General features: G+C 48.3%; 1 protein-coding gene across 3 annotated transcripts in view; it reads left to right on the top strand.

Annotated features, from left to right (window-relative positions):
• LOC119975490 (serine/threonine-protein kinase PAK 2-like) overlaps positions 1–2,542 on the top strand; it is a 73,155-nt gene extending 70,613 nt beyond the window's left edge. For all 3 annotated transcript variants that reach the window (XM_038815223.1, XM_038815224.1, XM_038815222.1), the window contains 2 exons: positions 12–149; positions 638–2,542. In XM_038815223.1, the coding sequence (XP_038671151.1) occupies positions 12–149; positions 638–724 (225 nt within the window). In that variant the 3' untranslated portion in view covers positions 725–2,542. The remainder of the gene's footprint in view (positions 1–11; positions 150–637) is intronic.
• Positions 2,543–19,275: the final 16,733 nt, after the last annotated feature.

The following is a 19,275-nucleotide window of genomic DNA, read 5'->3' as shown; positions in this document are numbered from 1 at the left end:
CTCCATTGCAGGCCTTGTACCTGATTGCCACGAATGGCACTCCAGAGCTGCAGAATCCCGAGAAGCTCTCCACAATCTTCCGCGATTTTCTGAATCGCTGTCTGGAGATGGATGTGGAAAAACGAGGCTCTGGGCAGGAGTTATTGCAGGTACGGATTGTCCCTTCGCTTGAAATTTCAGGTCACATTTTTGTTCCAGTTTCATGAGAATTCAGATCAATATGTGCTCTCTCCCAAATAAATTTCTGTAGTTTGGGTGGGTGGGGGTGTTGTACGTGTGCGCTCCCGTGTGCACACAGTACATACTCTTTATTCACACTTGCCATGATACTGCATTTCATAGATATATAGGGAGGATCTCTTAACCTATTGTGTGTAAAAACTGGAATCAGGTTTTTAATTTCATGGTTATCTTGCTATGCCCTAAACATGGGAAACCCAGGCGAGAGGAGAACGGATTCGAGTTTTTATCTCCGTCATTGGGAATACATCACTTTGGTTCCACAGACTGGTTGCAGAATCTCTCGAGTAAACTATCAGTATTTGCTGGTATTATTCTTATATCTGGTACTGTTTTGATTTAACCACAGTCTTTGGGTCTGTGAGCGCTCTCATTCCTTTCATTCTGTCTCTCACAGCATCCGTTCCTGAAGCTGGCCAAGCCCATGTCTAGTTTGACGCCACTGATTCTGGCAGCCAAGGATGCGATGAAGAGTAATCGCTAGGATCTCCTCCTCTTTCCCTTTGACTTCTCCTCCTGCCCCTCCAAGAATCAAGTATCACGGTCTGCATTGACATGGCAGAGCAGCTACTGAGATCCACACGGGGAATTGCATGTCCCTGTTACCGGCCACCGACGCAAGCAAGGTCGATGCTGCTTTTATATTTTTTCCAAGAAAATGTGGTCCTTCTTCCCTCTCTCTACATTTCAATACTTGAAGTGCAGAGTAAAAGACAGACTTAAATGCCTCCTCTGTGGAATCTGGACTACCTCCAGGAAGCGGTGTGCTCTGCCAATTGCTTGTCTCTTCTTATGGACATTATGTACTGTATCGGGTGAGCGGGGCTTTGGGGTGTTTTGCTTGATGCCTTTTTTTTGTATATTATGTATCTCAGTGGCGGATTGCATTGTTAGAATTCAGGAGAGAAGTTGATTAGCTGTCTTTTTTTAAAAAAGTACTTTTTATTGTTTGTACTAACCATCTGGAATTCTACCTGCTTACCTGTGGCGGCAGTCTCTGGGATAACAAGACTCCAGCCTCCTCCATACTCGTGATAAGTGTGGTTATTTTTTGTGTGTTAGCCTTTGTGAGAGTTGTCTCAATGACTGTTCGCCCTCGATGGAGCAGTAAAAGCCTGTTGATTTTTCTATGGCCATTATCGCTGGATTCAGACTTGCATTAAGACATTTGGCCTAATTTATGTTAAACTTGTGATTTGTTTTTTGCAATATAAACTGGTCTTTTCTGTGTCAGCTCCCCAATATTTGCATTATAGCCAAAGCATTGCATTACTATCCTAATGTTGGATCCATTGATAGTTGCTTCATTGATCCCAGGTCCCAGCTGGTACAGAAGGTTTAGTGTCAGAACTGGCTTGTACACGAGGAACAGCGTTTTTAGGCAGTATGGGAAAGGAACAGTATTCCCATCGGTGCTGCAACAGGATGGCACAATCTCCTGTGCCCTTCGGTACCCGACTTATTTATTTTCATTGCCAAGTACATTGCTACCGTCAATGTTAAAAAGTGCCATCAGGCTTAGAATCACTGTTAATGCTCCAGGTTTTTGCAAAATGCAACCTCCATGCATGAATCGTCAGAGTCACCACACCACCTATGTGCAGCATCTGATATGCCTATACCCCACATTAGTCTATACTGTACTCCATGCAAGGTCTACACATGCATCACTGTTCACCCTCCACACATCTGTACCACTCTGAACTGCACCCAATCTCCACAGATGCACTGACATGCAGATTTGTGTTGCAAACGTAGCACAGCATTACACCCTCGAACATAAAACCACACTCCGGCACGGTGCAGTCATCACATTATCTTTCACATTATATAGTGCCTGCATAACAACAAAATTCAGGTGTAGCAGTTGGAATACACGTGGCCAGTAGATGGTGGGGCACAAAGCTCTTGTCCAAGTATTTGGTGTGAGACTTGTAAGGTATTGTCTGGAAGCAGGTGATGGCTCTAGGTGACTGAGATCACACCCTCACCTGAGCTTGTGGAACTGCTACCTTTCAGAACTTTACAACACCACAAGGGAGTGATGTACAAGCACAACGGTTCAATGCATTGTGACTACAGCAGTACTGTCAAAAGGCAAGTACTCAGCTCACTAATGGTTCCCAACTTTGTATAAGTGTTGGTGAATTTTGTGGCTACTACAGTATTAAAAGGAGAAAATCTAACAAAAGGCTGAACACATTTCTGAAAGTGCCTAACAGAGTCTGATGCAATTGGGGATTTGAGGCGACGGACTCTTTTTCTAATTAATACTAAGAATAAAAATTTGTAGACAAACATATGCAGTTTTTGTTTGTTTAATATATTAATTTACATTGGTGAGAGTGCAGATGTGTGGAAGCAAGATCACATCTGAAGTATCAATGCAACTTTGAAGCGATTGGGAAAGTCAGTGGACGTTATAAATTCAGACTTTAGAGAAGCTCATGACAGATGTATGCAGACTTGAACAAACAAGGATAGAAAAGTTGGACTGCAACAAGGAGTTTAATGTGTAAAGTGTCTTGGGGAACTTCCACAGTTATCAAACAAAATTTGGCTTTGAGACACATTAAGACCGAAAGCTTGGTCAAAGAGAGATATTCGACACAGTTGGAGAGATGCAGAGATTTTGGGGAGGAAATTAGACCATGGTGCCTAGATAGCTGAAGGCAAGGCTGTAAATGCCAGTGTGAAGGAAATCAAGAATCTGAAAAAGACTAGAATTGAAGAAACTGAGATCTTGGAGGGTTGTAGAGCTCGAAGAGGTTACAAAGATGGGCAGAGGTGATGCCTTAGAAGGATTGAGGCTGAGAATTTGAAAGTCGACATTGTCCAATGGGAGCCACTGTAGGTCAGTGGGCACAGGGATGTTGTGCAAACAAGCCTTGTTGCAAGTTAGGTTACGGGCAGCAGAGTTTTGGATGAGCTCAAGTTTATGGAAGGTGCAAGATGGGAGGTGAGCATTGGAGTAGTCCAGCCTAGACGAAAGGCATGGATGAGGGTGTCAGCAACAGATTACCTGTATCCAGCCCTGCCTCAGCTCATGTTACAGAGCTGGAGTCAGCTGTTTTGGTGATGGTAGGAGATTGGAAGTGCAGCTCCAGATCAATTATGACACCCAAGGTTGTGAGCAGTCTGTTAGGCTTCAGAAAGTGGCCAGGCAGAAATGAGTTGGTGGCTAGGGAGTTTGTTGTAGGGAACAAAGAAGATGGTTTTGAAGTCTGCCTGAAGGAAATTTCTCTTGGACAATCAGCCATGACCAATGAGAGCTAGTGGAGTGGCCAAGAGTGGTACAGCTGTGTAATCAGTCACATGTGGAGCACATACCATGTTTCGGCTTGATGTCTCACGCCAGTGCGTAGATGAGAAATTAAGAGATTATGGTTAGATACTTTGTGTGTGTGTTGGGGGGGGGGAGGGGCTAGGGGGATAATGAGTTTGGGGTTAAGTTAGGGGTAACCTTGGAAGAGTGAGCTTCGGGAAAGGAGGCCTTTGAATGGATGGATTCAGTCTTAGTAGCAAAGACGTGCATGAATTCCTTGCAATTGTTGGAGGTGAGGATGGAGGGGGTAGTGGGCGGAGCACAGTTTGTAGTGCAGAAAGGAAATTGGGGATTATCGGCATTCTAGGATTCCTGGAATAGTGAGCAGTAATAAAGATGAGCAAAAGCTGGCAGCCTGCAGTAAAATCTAGTTTACTGAGGGTAGTTTAACTGGGCAATTCAATTGAATGGTCTGTTGTATGATTATCTTTGAGGTTTAGATAAAAGAGTTGGCTCACTGTCGCATACTCCAGATGCTTCCTGTCTTGTCTGACCAGGCCACGCTGAGACCTGATGTGCCACAATACATTGTCAGAGCGTTCTCCGTCTTCCCTGCAGCACACTTTTCATCTCTGTGTGTCGAGGCAACATTCTCAATTTGTGCTGTTTCATACCGATCGATGACAGAAATAGCTAATGGGGAGAAGTATAATTGCAAGCAATGTTCATTTTAATTTTGCTTTTGCTTTGTTGGATGCCACCTGTTATCCTTTTTGTTTTATAAATTTAGATTACCCAATTCATTTTTCCAATTAAGGGGCAATTTAGCGTCGCCAATGCACCTATCCTGCACATCCTTTGGGTTGTGGGGGTGAAACCCACGCAAACGTGGGGAGAATGTGCAAACTCCACACAGTGACCCAGAGCCGGGATCGAACCTGGGACCTCAGCGCCACAAGGCAGCAGTGCTACTCACTGTGCCACCGTGCTGCCCTCCGCCTGCTTATCCAATAGCGTGGTCCCTTCAGGATTCCTGCATCTGCATGCATTTTTAACAGAAGGTTGGTTGTGCGTGATATGTTGCAGAGACCTGGATGACTTCAGGGGCCTTGATTGCAGAACTGTGCCAGAAGAGCAGAGGAGCGAAACTAACTGGAGGCGGGCTTTCAATGAGCTGGTACAAGCCTGATGTGCTGAATAGTCTCTGTTCTGATTTCATGGTAAATTCTGTCCCTTTTCCTGCATTACCTGAAAGCACCGTGCGATGATGGAAGCAACTACACAGACTTGTGCCTATCATTGCAATGAGAAAGGTGAAACTTCTTTTTCACAAGCATTATGAATGTATTCCTGCCTGATGGGAGTGGTTTTCAACATTTCCTTCCAACTTTCCAAAAGACCTGGCCAGCTACTTAATAAGTAACAGGGCTATTGTGCAGGTAACATTTTTTTATGCATGAAGTACTCCCAGCTATGGGTTTCGGCGACATTCATCAACCCTCCTCTGATAGTTGGGAAGAGGTGAGTGGAATAGTTGAGAAAGAAGAAAGAGAGAGACAGAGAGACACCATGAGAACAATCACCTTTTTTTTTTCTGCTACTGACAGACCAACCACAATCACAGCACAACGAGGAGCTCGAGCATCAATAATCCAATTTTAATGCCTGACTGTTGGAAATTGTTTGCACCAAGCTGAAGGAAACTTTATTTCAACCGCACTTATTTCATCTTTGATTTCGGCGAGGTGGTAGCATAGTGGTATTGACCGCACCAGATGGAAAAAAATATGAATTTAATAGCTGTCTGGAATTAAGGGCGCGATTCTCAAAAATGGAGACCGAGTTCACGCCGTCACGAACGCCATCGCGTTTCACGACGGCACGAAACGGGCGTGGAAACTACCGATTCTGGCCCCCTGTGCACTGTTCACGCCGCTCCAGCCTACCTTCCCGGCGCCTAAAGGGGCGCCGTGCCCGCATGCGCAACTGGGCCGCGTCAACCCGCGAATGTGTGGGGGACTTCCTCAGCGCGCCGACCCCACTGCAACATGGCGTGAGGGTTCAGGGGCCAGCCGGGCAATAAAATAGGGCCGGGGCTGGAGAGGCCGGCCCGCTGATTCGTGGGCCAGACCCCATCGGAGGCACCCCGCCGCTCACCACCGGTGAAGGAGCGCTATTCCCCGCCCCCCTGACCCTTTGCGCAGAGTTCCCGCCGGCAGCAACCAGGTGTGAACCGTGCCGGCATGACTGCCGTTTCTGCACGGCCGCTCAAGGCCGGAGAATCGGCGGCCTGGCCGCGACCAGCGCAGCGCCAAACGCCTTCTGGCGTCGGACTGGCGCCGAGGGAAAAACTGGCGCAAACGGCAATTCTCCCATGCGGCATGGGAGAATCGCACCTTGAAAGTCTAATGACCGCCAAATCGTTGTTGTAAAAATTCATCTGGTTCATTAATGTCCTTTCAAAGAAGGACATCTTTTTCTTTTAAGGAAGGAAATTTGCTGTCCTTACTTAGTCTGGCCTACCTGCGACTCCAGATTTATGGCAATTTGGTTGACTCTTAACATACCCTTTGAAATGGCCGAGGGAGACACTCCATTCAAGGACAATTTGGGATGGGCAATAAATGCTGGCCCAGCCAGTGATGCCCACATCCTATGAATAAGTTTTTTTTTAAAAATACAAGTTCCTTTTGTAGTTCCAGTTTTGTTGGGATAAGAGTGAGCCAATAACTTGACAGCCATCAGTTAATGTTTTTTGCTGTTGCTGTTCACATTCAATTCAACCAACAGTGTTGCAAAAATCGAACCCGAGTGTTTCGTCAACACACCTAAATTACCCAATGATCTAGCTCCAAAGAGAAGGAGACATAGGTGGATAATTCTTATATTGCATAGTTTGTTGATTTGAAGGTTGTCGAATTTAATGTGGATGAAAAATCATTCTGGAGACTTCCGGTTGCGGCTATGACCAGCTAAGTCGCACGTTTGGCTGCTCCTGCTACAAAGGTGTTTTCGGGCCGATTGGAGGGCCCCAACGGCGCTGTAAGGACAAATCCCGGTGGGGGAAGGCTCCCTGAAGAGAACCAGACCAACTTTATGGTCGGTACCCGGAGTGGGGTGGTAAAGAAAGCAACAGCAGCTCCCAAAAAAAAGCGGGGGAAGAAGACCAAAATGGCGGCCGGTGGCGCACCCGAGGAATGGAGGAAATGGGCGGAGGAGCAGCAGGCCGCTCTCCTGCGCTTCTTTACGGAGCTGAAAATGGAGCTCTTGGAGTCAATGAATGCGACGACCACCAGGCTGATGGGAGCCCAGGCGACCCAAGAGGCGTCAATTCGGGAGCTGCAGCAGGAGATGACTGCGAGGGAGGAGGAGGCCACGGTCCTCGTGGGAAAGGTAGAGGTGCACGAGGCACTCCACCTGAAATGGCAGAGCCGTTTTGAGGAGCTGGATACCCGAATGAGGCGGAAGAACCTGAGGATCTTGGGCCTGGCAGAAGGCCTGGAGGGGTCAGACCTCCCGGGATACGTAACAGAAATGCTGAGCTCCCTGATGGGGGCAGGGGCCGTCCCTTCGCCCCTGGAGCTGGAAGAGGCCTACAGGGTCATGGCTAGGAGGCCAAGAGCAAATGAGCCCCCGAGGGCGGTGCTGGTGCGGTTCCAGCGACTCAGCGACCGTGAGAGAGTGCTGGAGTGGGCCAAGAGGGAAAGGAGCAGCAAGTGGGAGAATTCGACGGTGAGGGTCTACCAGGACTGGAGTGCGGAGGTGGCAAAGCGGCGGGCCCGGTACAACCGGACGAAGGCGGTGCTACATGCAAACGGATCAGGTTCGGAATGCTGCAGCCAGCGCGCTTGTGGGTCACCTACAGGAACCAACACCACTATTTTGAGTCCCCAGAGGAGGCGTGGGCCTTTGTACAGGAAGAGAAACTGGACTCGAATTAGACCCAGGGGATACTTGGCGGCCGTAGCCGCTCGGGTACTTTCAGCTGAATTCTTTGTTTGGATTTTGAACTCTTGCTGTGGGTTTTTCTTCTGATGTTTTTTCCCCCCTTTGCCAACTTCCCTTAGTTATTGTTATTGTGGTTATTCATGGTTATTTATGGTTATTTATGCTGTTTGGTAGAGGGCGACTGTTAAGTACATTGTTATTTGTTATCTATCTGTTATTTATAATGTTAAGTTGGGGAGGCGGGACGGGGGGGAGAGCAGATCGGGGATATGGGCTCCTAGGGGGGGTTCTTTACAGGCATGGACGGGGACGGGGGTGGAACTGAAGATGGCGGGGTGGGGTGTGGCAGGGCGAAAGTGCGGGCTTTCCTCTGTTTTCCCGCGCGCGGGGCAGAGGAGGGGGGAAGGGGAGGAGTGCGGGGCGTGGCTAGCAATGGCGACCTTTCCCGCGCTGGAGCGGGGCCAGGGAGGAGTGGCAAGGGGGGGGAGGCCCCCCCCCCCCCCCCCCCCCCCTCCCGAGCCGGGGGGAGTCGGAGTGTGGCAGGAGCAGCCGGGTCAGCGTGAACCAGCTGACTTACGGGAGTACGATGGAGGGTACATCGTGGCTAGGAGGGGTCCTAGCCTGGGGGGGGGAGGGGGGTTAGGGAGGGACACCGGGTTGCTGCTGAAAAGACCAGAAACGGGAAGTGGAGGACTGGAGAGGTGGGGGGAGGGGGGACATCGCCATGGGGAGCGGGTCAGAAGGGGAGGGTCGACCCGGGGCGAGCAGGGAACAGGACATGGCTAATCGGCAGGGGAAGGGGGCGGGTCGTCCCGCGACCCGGCTGATCACTTGGAACGTGAGGGGGCTGAATGGGCCGGTCAAGAGATCAAGGGTATTCTCACACCTGAAGGGACTGAAGGCTGATGTAGCAATGTTACAGGAGACCCATTTGAAGATAGTGGACCAGGTTCGCCTGAGAAGGGGGTGGGTGGGACAGGTGTTCCACTCTGGATTGGACGCAAAGAACCGGGGGGTGGCGATTCTGGTAGGAAAGAGGGTGTCGTTCGTGGCGGAGGAGGTGGTGGCGGATAAGGAGGGTAGGTATGTGATGGTGAAGGGTAAGCTGCAGGGGGAGAAAGTGGTGATGGTCAACGTATATGCCCCGAACTGGGATGACGCGGGTTTTATGAGGCGCCTATTGGGCCTCATTCCGGGACTGGAGGCAGGGGGCTTGATCATGGGGGGGGACTTTAACACAGTGCTGGACCCCGGGCTAGACAGATCGAGCTCAAGGACCAATAGGAGGTCGGCAGCGGCAGAAGTGCTGAGGGGGTACATGGAGCAGATGGGAGGAGTAGACCCATGGAGGTTTGGTAGGCCGAGGGCGAGGGAGTATTCCTTTTTCTCCCACGTCCATAGAGTGTACTCCAGAATCGATTTCTTCGTGTTGAGCAGGGGGCTGATCCCGAGGGTACGGGAAGCTGAGTACTCGGCCATTGCGATCTCTGATCATGCACCACATTGGGTGGATGTGGAAATGGGGGAGGCGCGGGACCAGCGCCCGCTGTGGCGGCTGGATGTGGGGCTGTTAGCGGACGACGAGGTGTGTAAAAGGGTCCGGAAGAGCATTGAGAGCTATCTGGACTTGAATGACACGGCTGAGGTGCAGGTGGGGTTGGTCTGGGAGGCCCTGAAGGCAGTGATCAGGGGAGAGCTGATCTCCATAAGGGCGCACAGAGAAAGAAAGGAGAGGCAGGAGAGGGAGAGGCTGGTGGGGGAGCTATTGGAAGTGGATAGGAGATATGCGGAGGCACCAGAGGAGGGGCTGCTGGGAGAACGGCGCAGCCTGCAGGTCAAGTTCGACCTGCTGACCACCAGGAAGGCAGAGACGCAGTGGAGAAGGGCACAGGGCGCGGTCTATGAGTATGGGGAAAAGGCGAGCAGGATGCTGGCACACCAGCTTCGCAAACGAGATGCGGCTAGGGAGATTGGGGGAGTGAAGGAGAGGGGCGGGAAGGTAGTGCAGAAGGGGCAAGAAGTGAACGGGGTCTTCAGGGATTTTTACAAGGAGTTGTATCGGTCTGAGCCGCCGACGAGGAGAGGGGGAATGGAGGACTTCCTAAACAAATTGAGGTTCCCAAGGGTCCAGGAGGGGCTGGTAGAAGGGCTGGGGGCGCCAATAGGGCTAGAGGAGCTAGTCAAGGGAATAGGTCAGATGCAAGCGGGGAAGGCGCCGGGGCCAGATGGGTTCCCGGTGGAATTCTACAAGAAAAATGTGGACTTGGTGGGACCGGTACTGGTACGAGCCTTTAATGAGGCGCGAGAGGGGGGGGTTCTGCCCCCGACAATGTCGCAGGCTCTGATCTCCCTGATATTGAAGCGGGATAAAGACCCCGTACAGTGCGGGTCCTACAGGCCTATCTCGCTTCTGAACGTGGATGCCAAGTTGCTGGCAAAGATCCTGGCAGCTAGAATAGAGGATTGTGTGCCAGGGGTAATCCATGAGGACCAGACAGGGTTCGTGAAGGGGCGGCAGCTCAACACGAACGTGCGGAGATTGCTGAATGTAATTATGATGCCGGCAGTGGAGGGGGAGGCTGAGATAGTGGTAGCGCTGGACGCGGAGAAGGCATTCGATAGGGTGGAGTGGGAGTACCTGTGGGAGACGTTGGAACGGTTTGGGTTTGGGGAAGGGTTTATTAAGTGGGTGAAGTTGCTCTACTCGGCCCCGACGGCGAGTGTAGTGACAAACGGGAGGAGGTCGGAGTATTTCGGGCTCCACCGAGGGACCAGGCAGGGATGTCCCCTATCCCCCCTACTTTTCGCACTGGCGATTGAACCGTTGGCGATGGCACTGAGGGGTTCAGGGGGGTGGAGAGGACTGACTAGGGGAGGGGAGGAACATCGAGTATCGCTGTATGCGGATGATCTACTGCTGTACGTGGCAGACCCAGAAGGGGGAATGCCGGAGATAATGGAACTATTAGCAGAGTTTGGGGACTTTTCGGGGTACAAACTAAATTTGGGCAAAAGCGAGGTTTTTGTGATACACCCGGGGGATCAGGGAGAGGGTATTGGGAGACTCCCCTTCAAGCGAGCAGGAAAGAGCTTTAGGTACTTAGGGGTGCAGGTGGCAAGGAACTGGGGGACCCTCCACAAGTTGAACTTTTCCAGGCTGGTAGAACAGATGGAGGAGGAATTTAAGAGGTGGGACATGGTACCGTTGTCGCTGGCGGGGAGGGTGCAGTCAATCAAAATGACGGTCCTCCCAAGGTTCTTGTTTTTATTTCAGTGCTTGCCCATCTTCCTCCCTAGGGCCTTCTTCAAAAAGGTGACGAGTAGCATCATGAGCTACGTGTGGGCGCACGGCACCCCAAGGGTGAGAAGGGTCTTTTTGGAGCGGAGTAGGGACAGTGGAGGGCTGGCACTACCCAATCTCTCGGGGTATTACTGGCCGGCAAATGTGTCAATGGTGCGCAAGTGGATGATGGAAGGGGAGGGGGCAGCTTGGAAACGAATGGAGAGGGCGTCCTGTGGCAACACAAGCCTGGGGGCCCTAGTAACGGCACCATGGCCGCTCCCCCCCACGAGGTACACCACGAGCCCGGTGGTGGCGGCCACCCTCAAGATATGGGGGCAGTGGAGGCGACACAGGGGGGAAATGGGAGGTCTGTTGGCGGCGCCAATAAGAGGGAACCATAGATTCATCCCGGGGAACATCGACGGGGGATTTCAGAGCTGGTACAGGGTGGGCATACGGCAGCTGAAGGACCTGTTTATAGAGGGGAGGTTTGCGAGCCTGGGAGGGCTGGAGGAGAAGTTTGAGCTCCCCCCGGGAAACATGTTCAGATATTTACAAGTGAAGGCATTTGCTAGGCGGCAGGTGGAGGGGTTTCCCCTGCTCCCCAGTAAGGGGGCGAGTGATAGGGTGCTCTCGGGGGTCTGGGTCGGAGGGGGGAAGATATCAGACATCTACAAGATAATGCAGGAGGCGGAAGAAGCATCAGGGGAGGAGCTGAAAGCCAAGTGGGAAGGGGAGCTGGGAGAGCAGATAGAAGACGGGACGTGGGCGGATGCACTGGAGAAGGTCAATTCTTCCTCCTCGTGTGCGAGGCTGAGCCTCATTCAATTTAAGGTGCTGCATAGAGCTCACATGACGGGGACAAGGATGAGCCGGTTCTTTGGGGGTGAGGACAGGTGTGTCAGATGTCTGGGAGGCCCAGCGAACCATGTGCATATGTTCTGGGCATGTCCGGTGCTGGAAGGGTTCTGGAAGGGGGTGGCAAGGACGGTGTCGAAGGTGGTGGGGTCCAGGGTCAAACCAGGATGGGGGCTTGCGATCTTTGGGGTCGGGGTAGAACCGGGGGTACAGGAGGCTAGGGAGGCCGGAATACTGGCCTTTGCGTCCCTAGTGGCTCGACGAAGGATATTAATTCAATGGAAGGACGCGAGGCCTCCAAGCGTTGAAACTTGGATTAACGATATGGCTAGCTATATTCAGCTAGAAAGGATCAAATTTGCCCTGAGAGGGTCGGTACAGGGATTCTCCAGGCGGTGGCAACCTTTCCTTGACTTTTTAGATCAGAGATAGGCGTTCGGGGTCGTGGCAGCAGCAACCCGGGGAGGGGGGGGGCAGCAATGGTCGTGGGGGGACATGCACGACTGTAACGCGGGCAAGTCTGCTCGCTGCTCATGTCTGAAACTGTAGGCTGCCTTTGTTAAGTTGTTGCTTGGGGGGGGGGGGGGGGAGGACTGGTGCGCGCGAGAGGGCGGGCGAGGGAGGGACATTTGCCTAGAGGGACTGTGTTGTAAATAATTTAAAAATTAGTAGGGGTAAATGTTTGTATGGAAAAACTCTTTCAATAAAAATTATTTTAAAAAAAAAAACATTGATTTGAGGCCTTGGTTGGAGGGGAGATGGAATAGAAACTTGCAGTCCATTATGCTCTTCGGACTATTTTCCATAGTGGTGCATTCATTTAGCTGCTTTGCACTAATCCTTGATCTGCATGACTAAAACGTTGAGATTTCTCTTAGCTCTGGAAATGTACACTCTGTGGATGGATGAACCCATTTATATTGAAGGACTGATCCTTCACTATGTCCTGCTGCAAACATAGAACGGACAATCCATTGTCACAAGTATAAGGAGGAAATTCCTACAATACACAGCAGGATTGGCGGTATCTGCAGAGAGAAAGACTTAATATTTCAGTTTGGTGATCTTTCATTGGAACTGCAGACCTTTCAACTGTAACTAAGGTCTTCTGAAGGAATCTAACTGATATCAGCGGCTGATTGTGGCCTTAAGTACACCCCCAACCCCGTAATCCTTGACTCTCATGTCAATCAAAAGTCTGTCTCAACCTTGAATATATACGCAGCCTACACCCTCTCTAGGACAGAGAATTCCAAACACCAACAACCCTCTGTGAAAAGATCTTCATCGTCATCTCTGTCATAAATAGGAGATCTCTTATTTTGAAATTATGTTCTCCACCCCACCCCCACTCCTAGATTTCCCCCGCCAGAGGATATCGCAGTTGCACAGCGGTTAGCACTGTTGCTTCACAGCGTCAGGGTCCCAGGTTCAGTTTCCGGCTTGGATCACTCTCTGGTGGAGTCTGCACGTGTTCCCTGTGTCAGCATGGATTTCCGCCAAGTGTTCCGGTTTCTTCCCAAAAGCCACGTTGTTAGGTAATTGAGACATTCTGAATTCTCCCTCTGTACCCGAACAGGTGCCAGGATGTGGCGACTCGGGACTTTTCACAGTAACTTCATTGTAGGGTAAGCCTACTTGTGACAATAAAGATTATTATTATCTTCCCTCTTTGACCCTGTCACGCCCCTTCAGAATCTTCTGTTTTCAATAAGATTATGGCGCTGAGGTCCCAGGTTCGATCCCGGCTCTGGGTCACTGTCCTTGTGGAGTATGCACATTCTCCCCGTGTCCGCATGAGTTTCGTCCACGCAACCCAAAGGTGTGCAGGGTAGGTGGATTGGCCACGCTAAATTGGCCCTTAATTGGAAAAAATGAATTGGATACGATAAATTTCTATTAAAAAATATTTCAATAAGATCACCTGTTATTCCAGTAACTCCAGTAAGTATAGGCCCAACCTGCTCAACCTTTCCTCATAAATCAAATCGCTCATCCTGAGAATGGGCCGAGTGAGCATCCTGTGAACTGCTTTCAATACAAGTATATCCGTCCTTGTGTAAGTAGACCAAAACCGTACATGACTCCAGGTGTGTTCTCACCAATGCCCTATACTGTTATAGCAAGACTTCCCTAATTTTATATTCAATGCCCCTTGCAATAAAAGCTGATACTCTTATTTGTATTTCGAATTACTTACTGTAATTGCATGCTGACATTTTGTGATTCGTGTATCGGGACATCCACGTCCCTCTTTATCGCAGCATTCTGAGGTGTCTCCATTTAAATTTGATTTTGTCATTGACAACTAAGACTGAATTTTGTACTCTGCGATAGAGTAGTGTATGGGTTTAGATGAGATCTCACAATGTTGAAGGGATCACAGGGACTGCACCAATATTTGCCCTTTCATGAGTTTGACATGACTGCTGGTGCAGTCAAGAATGAGTGTCTTCTTCAGAACCTTTCATTTTGTAATGGCACTGGACAATCTGATTTCTGCTCGGCTGCAACTTGTGTTTCCTGATGGTTTAGTTGTTGCTGATCTGACTTTTCTGGTTGGCAGCCTGTGGTGTTGATGTGTAATGGAAAGATGGGAGTGAAATGTGACTCGGCATTTGTTGTGTTATATACTCTGGGATAACACAGGCTGCAACTCAATGCAGCTTTGACCAAAAGATACTCCAGACTTTGAAGTAAGTTCAATGTGATTTATTGAATCATTAGCACAGTTCTCTCTGAGTTCGACTCTCCTGCTAATCTTACTATAGTAACTCGGTCTAACTAACCAGTCTGCTCTAAGCCACATGGTGGGTGTGATGCTCTGATCTGCCCAAGTCCTACTATATAAGTGTCGCCTGTGGAAAGAGACAGCATGTGTGCCCTGTCCTTATATATGGGTTGTGTAATGCCCCCTTGTGGTAATGTCACCTCTGGGTGTCTTGACTGCCCATTGGTCGTGTCCTATTCTACGTGTTCATTAGCTGTATGTCTGCATGTCATGACGTCTCTGGTGCTCCCTCTAGTGTTTACTTAGTCGTAGTGTATTTACATTAACCCCTTGTATTTACAGTGATGCATATCACCACAGCATTGTTCAGTCTGAGATAAGTCCTTTCAATGTGGAAGCTGAATGATATCGGCTTGGACATCCTGAAGACTGGTATGTTGGCCGCCTTGAGGATTTGAAGATTAATAATCAAATGCCTTTGGCTTGTGGACCAACAGTTCTTTAACAAGTTGACTTTAAAGTATCATGAGTAGTCTGTCTTCTGCTTTGTGTGTGAGTGTTGTAGATAAAAAGTACTTGGTGCAAAGAAATAAGTACCAGTGATGAAATCAGCCATGCTTTATGGTGTGTCTTTAGTGACTGCGTAGTAACTATAGGGATTCATTAACTATAGTATAGAAAGGTAATGGTAGGAGCAGCACGGTGGCACAGTGATTAGCCCTGCTGCCTCACGGCACCGAGGTCCCAGGTTCAATCCCGGCTCTGGGTCACTGTCCGTGTGGAGTTTGCACATTCTCCCCATGTTTGCGTGGGTTTAGCTCCCACAACCCAAAGATGTGCAGGATAGGTGGATTGGCCATGCTAAATTGCCCCTTAATTGGATAAAATGAATTGGGTACTCTTAAATTTATAGAAAAAGAAAGAAAGGTAATGGTTAATAAAACCTGTTCTTTAAAAATGTTAAGAATCATAAAGGTAGGAAGTCGCATTTAATAGAGGTAACTTTGGAGTAAAGAACTACAACTGTTTACTTGACCATGTTCTAGCTGTGATATGTACCATTGGATGCAGAATATTGTCTGTAAGGGACAGCACGGTGGTGCAGTGGTTAGCACTGCTGCCTCACAGCACCGAGGTCCCAGATTCGATCCCGGCTCTAGGTCAATGTCCGTGTGCAGTTTGTACATTCTTCCTGTGTTTGTGTGGGTTTCGCCCCCACAACCCAAAAGATGTGCAGGTTAGGTGGATTGGCCACGCTAAATTGCCCCTTAATTGGAAAAAATGAATTGGGTACTATAAATTTTTTTTTTTTTAAAAAGAAAATTGTCTGTAAAAGAGCATGATTGTCAACATTTTTACAGAGGGCTCCAAAGATAGAATTTGAAACCAAGAGCCATTTTGATCTGAATAAAGATGATCACCCTGACAGTCAATGAATTTAGTCTCATATACTACCTCAAGTGTTTTGTGCTTGTTTGAGGTGCATTAGTGTGAATTATAGAAGGAAGGAGATTGACTGCCAGTATTGTGCAGAGCTCAGCAGAGAAATCACTGAATCCATTTATATACAAGTATACAACGTTTCCTTAATTGGCCAACACCATTCCGTTAAACCTCTCGGTGACAATCATTTCACAGCTGCCAGGTTGCATTTGCTGGTAGCTGCAAATGCCTGGAGACTGCTGTTGTTGCTGCTTCCTTCCTTTTCTGTAGCTGGAAAGAAGGACCATTTTTTTTCTAAGATACCTGGGTCCTGGAACACTAGGCCCCCTTCTATGAGTCCAGAAGGCAATCCGGTTTGAAGCAAGAAGACGCTGTGGGACCTGGTGCGTGACATTGAGCCAAATGAGCAACCTGCTAATATTGTTGAAGAAATGCTTTTGCAGATTGCTGATGCTTTTGTTCCAGGTGTGATGAGTGCTGCATGTAACTGGCCCGTCAGCGTGGGTTAAACACACTGGAAGTCAAGGATGTTCAATTGCACCTTGAACATCACTGGAATATGCAGATGTCAGGATTTGGTTCCGGTGAGATTGGGACGTGTGGGAAGATCTGCGCTCCTGGACGGAGAATGGCAGTGATACATGGAACAATTAACAAATTGATGTACAGATCATTTCTACTACAAAGTTCTAGACATGATAACACTCAGGCTTGTATTCTGTTTTTGTTGAGGAACCTGTGAGGGGTGATATAGTGGGGTTTTTTTTGTGAAAATGAGCTGATACAGCTTTGTATTGGTACCAATATGGAGCAGTGGTATTTCCTTGTTGTTTAATGGTGAGTGTGATATGTGGAATGTTACGTCATTGATTTTCAAATCTTTGTTTGTTAAATGGTCAACAGTAACAATCATTAGGGTTTTCCCCATTCACAGTCCAGGCTGCAACCACATTCTTCGATCACTAGGTGGCACTTTAGCCGCACTCATGCATTTTGGGGAATTCTCTCTATCCTCTTCACCTTGGGAGACTTGATAGTGATTTAAAAAATTATGTTGGGTTGAACACCAATAACACACACCCATTTTGACAAATAAAATATAGCTACGTGTGAGGTTCTAGATTTTTGTACAAAGAATAAAGGGGTCACGTACTAATAAGATTCAAATGGGGCAGGGTAGCTAGGGGCTATATGGCCATTAAAAAAAAATGTCAACCACATTCTACTTAATTGCTCCTTAGTCCTAAAGTCGTCATGATCTCAACAGGTACAGGCAATTCGTATTCCGAGAATTTCCACTGCTGACTTGGGAAAATGATACATGAGTGCAGAAATTTTTGAATTGCTTTGCCCGTGTGCGTGCATGTGTGTGTGTGCGCAGTGAGTGCAATGAATGCAAATCTGGAGCAGCTCCAGTACATGGAAGGATGGAGAGAGAGTCAACACTGGTCTAGAAGCAGAAGAAGCCTCGTTGAGAGAAAATTTTTGCAAGGACCCGAGCCACAAGTGCCTGCGACTTCTTGAAGCTAAAGAGAAGCCCATCTTGCAGTGGCAGTAGCACACGGAGCACTTTCACTCTGGTTGCATTTTTTTTTTTGTTTGTGTTGTCACAAAAAGTTACGATTTGATCCCAGATGTTCGGGGAGTCCTGCGAACCACGGCCATATGTTCTGGGCATGCCCAGCACTGGAAGAATTCTGGAAGGGGTGGCGGGGACGGTGTCGAGGGTGGTTGGATCCAGGGTCAAGCCAGGGTGGGGACTCGCGAGTTTTGGGGTTGGGGTGGAGCCGGGAGTGCAGGAGGCGAAAGAGGCCGGGGTCCTGGCCTTTGCGTCCCTAGTAGCCCGTCGAAGGATTCTGCTACAGTGGAAGGATGCGAGGCCCCCAAGCGTGGAGACCTGGATCAGTGACATGGCGGGATTTATAAAATTGGAAAAGGTCAAATTTGCCCTGAGAGGATCAACACAAGGGTTCTATAAACGGTGGCAGCCTTTTCTGGACATCCTGGCTCAGAGATAGGTAACTGGGTCAATAGCAGCAGCAACCCGGGGGGGGGGGGGTGCATTATTTTAGTGTTTATTCTGTAACTTTATAGTGTGTTAATTTGCGTTGTTGTTAAAATGCTGGGTTGTTCATGGGGATGGGGCGAATGTATATGATTGTTAATATTATTGTTATTTTCGGTATTTTACTAAGGTGCGTTATTGTTGTATAAAATCAAAATTTCTCAATAAAAATTATTTTAAAAAAAATAAAATAAAAAAAAATAAAAAATAAAAAGTTACGATTTGATCTCTGGAACACTTGTGTTCAAAAACCTGTGGGAAGAAATCATAGGGGAATAAAAAAGACTGCTCTTCATTTCTCTGAACAAGTTTTTGTTTGCTGTCGAAACTTTCCCCTTGCACTCATCTGGAAAGAGACAAGAATGGCAAATTTCAAAGGGGGCAACAATTTTTGCTGAATGAGAAAAGGGTGCTGACTGGTTGGCAAGTCGCCTCTGGTCGAGGCACTGCTTTGGAGAATGCACCAATTTTTTAAAAAGTCCACTGCCTGGACATGCTCCTTTTGTCTGCAGAGGACAGGGCCTGTGTCCTGAATACATGTAACTTCTAACAAGTGCACGTGAGCCACGTGCGAGCCCGACTGATAATAAACTAGTTGTTAATGTAATTCTTAGTACAATTTTGGTTTTAGTAACAAAACTATAGGCGATGGAATAGTTGCTGTTTGACTGAAAATGACCAATCAGCCAACTGGCAATAAGTCTGCTTGTTTTCTGATTGGCTTGGTAAGGTGATATGTCATAGGTCTGTCGGGTGCTAAATCATGGAGGAGTTCTGACAGCGTAGTTGGGGTGGAAGACTATAGGACAACACGTCCAAAGATGTGCCCAATCAGAACTGAAAACCCCTAATTTCTAGAGGAAGGGGAATGAAAAGCATAACATAACGTTAATCCTGTATCGAGTCTTGGTTTGACCACATTGAGCATTATGGAGAGTTCTGGATTCCATATAAAAAGGATGTAGACACAGTGGAGAAGGTGCAAAAAGTATGTTCAGGGGTAATGGAACAGAGATGTTTTATCAGGAAAAGCCAAGCAAAGTGGAGCTCACTTCTGGAGATGGGAGAAGACTAAAGGATGGCCTGTTCAGAGATGCTTTGAGGTTATAAAAGGATTTAAATATTTCCACTCATGAGCGATTTTAAAAAGTAAAGATCCATAATTGAAATTTTGTCGCCAATAGGGGAATTCAGGAGACACTTCTATCTGGTGTTTGTCGAAAATGTGGAGCTCACTACCACAAGGGGTGGTTGAGGTGAATAACATGATTGTATTTCAGCCAATCTAAGACCCTGAAGGGGTGGGTAGGGAGGGGTACACAGACACAGTTAGAAATTATCTAGTGGAGGGAGTTAATTTATTTGGCCAAATTAAGATTTAGTGATTAAAAGTTTTTTTTTTTAAGTTCACTGTTTGTGTCCTTCACTGTGGTTCATGGCTG

The sequence above is a fragment of the Scyliorhinus canicula genome, chromosome 13 (genome assembly GCF_902713615.1).
Source record: "Scyliorhinus canicula chromosome 13, sScyCan1.1, whole genome shotgun sequence".
Lineage (NCBI taxonomy): Eukaryota > Metazoa > Chordata > Chondrichthyes > Carcharhiniformes > Scyliorhinidae > Scyliorhinus > Scyliorhinus canicula.
Note: the sequence above shows the minus strand (reverse complement) of the source record. Positions and strands in the feature narration are given on the sequence as shown.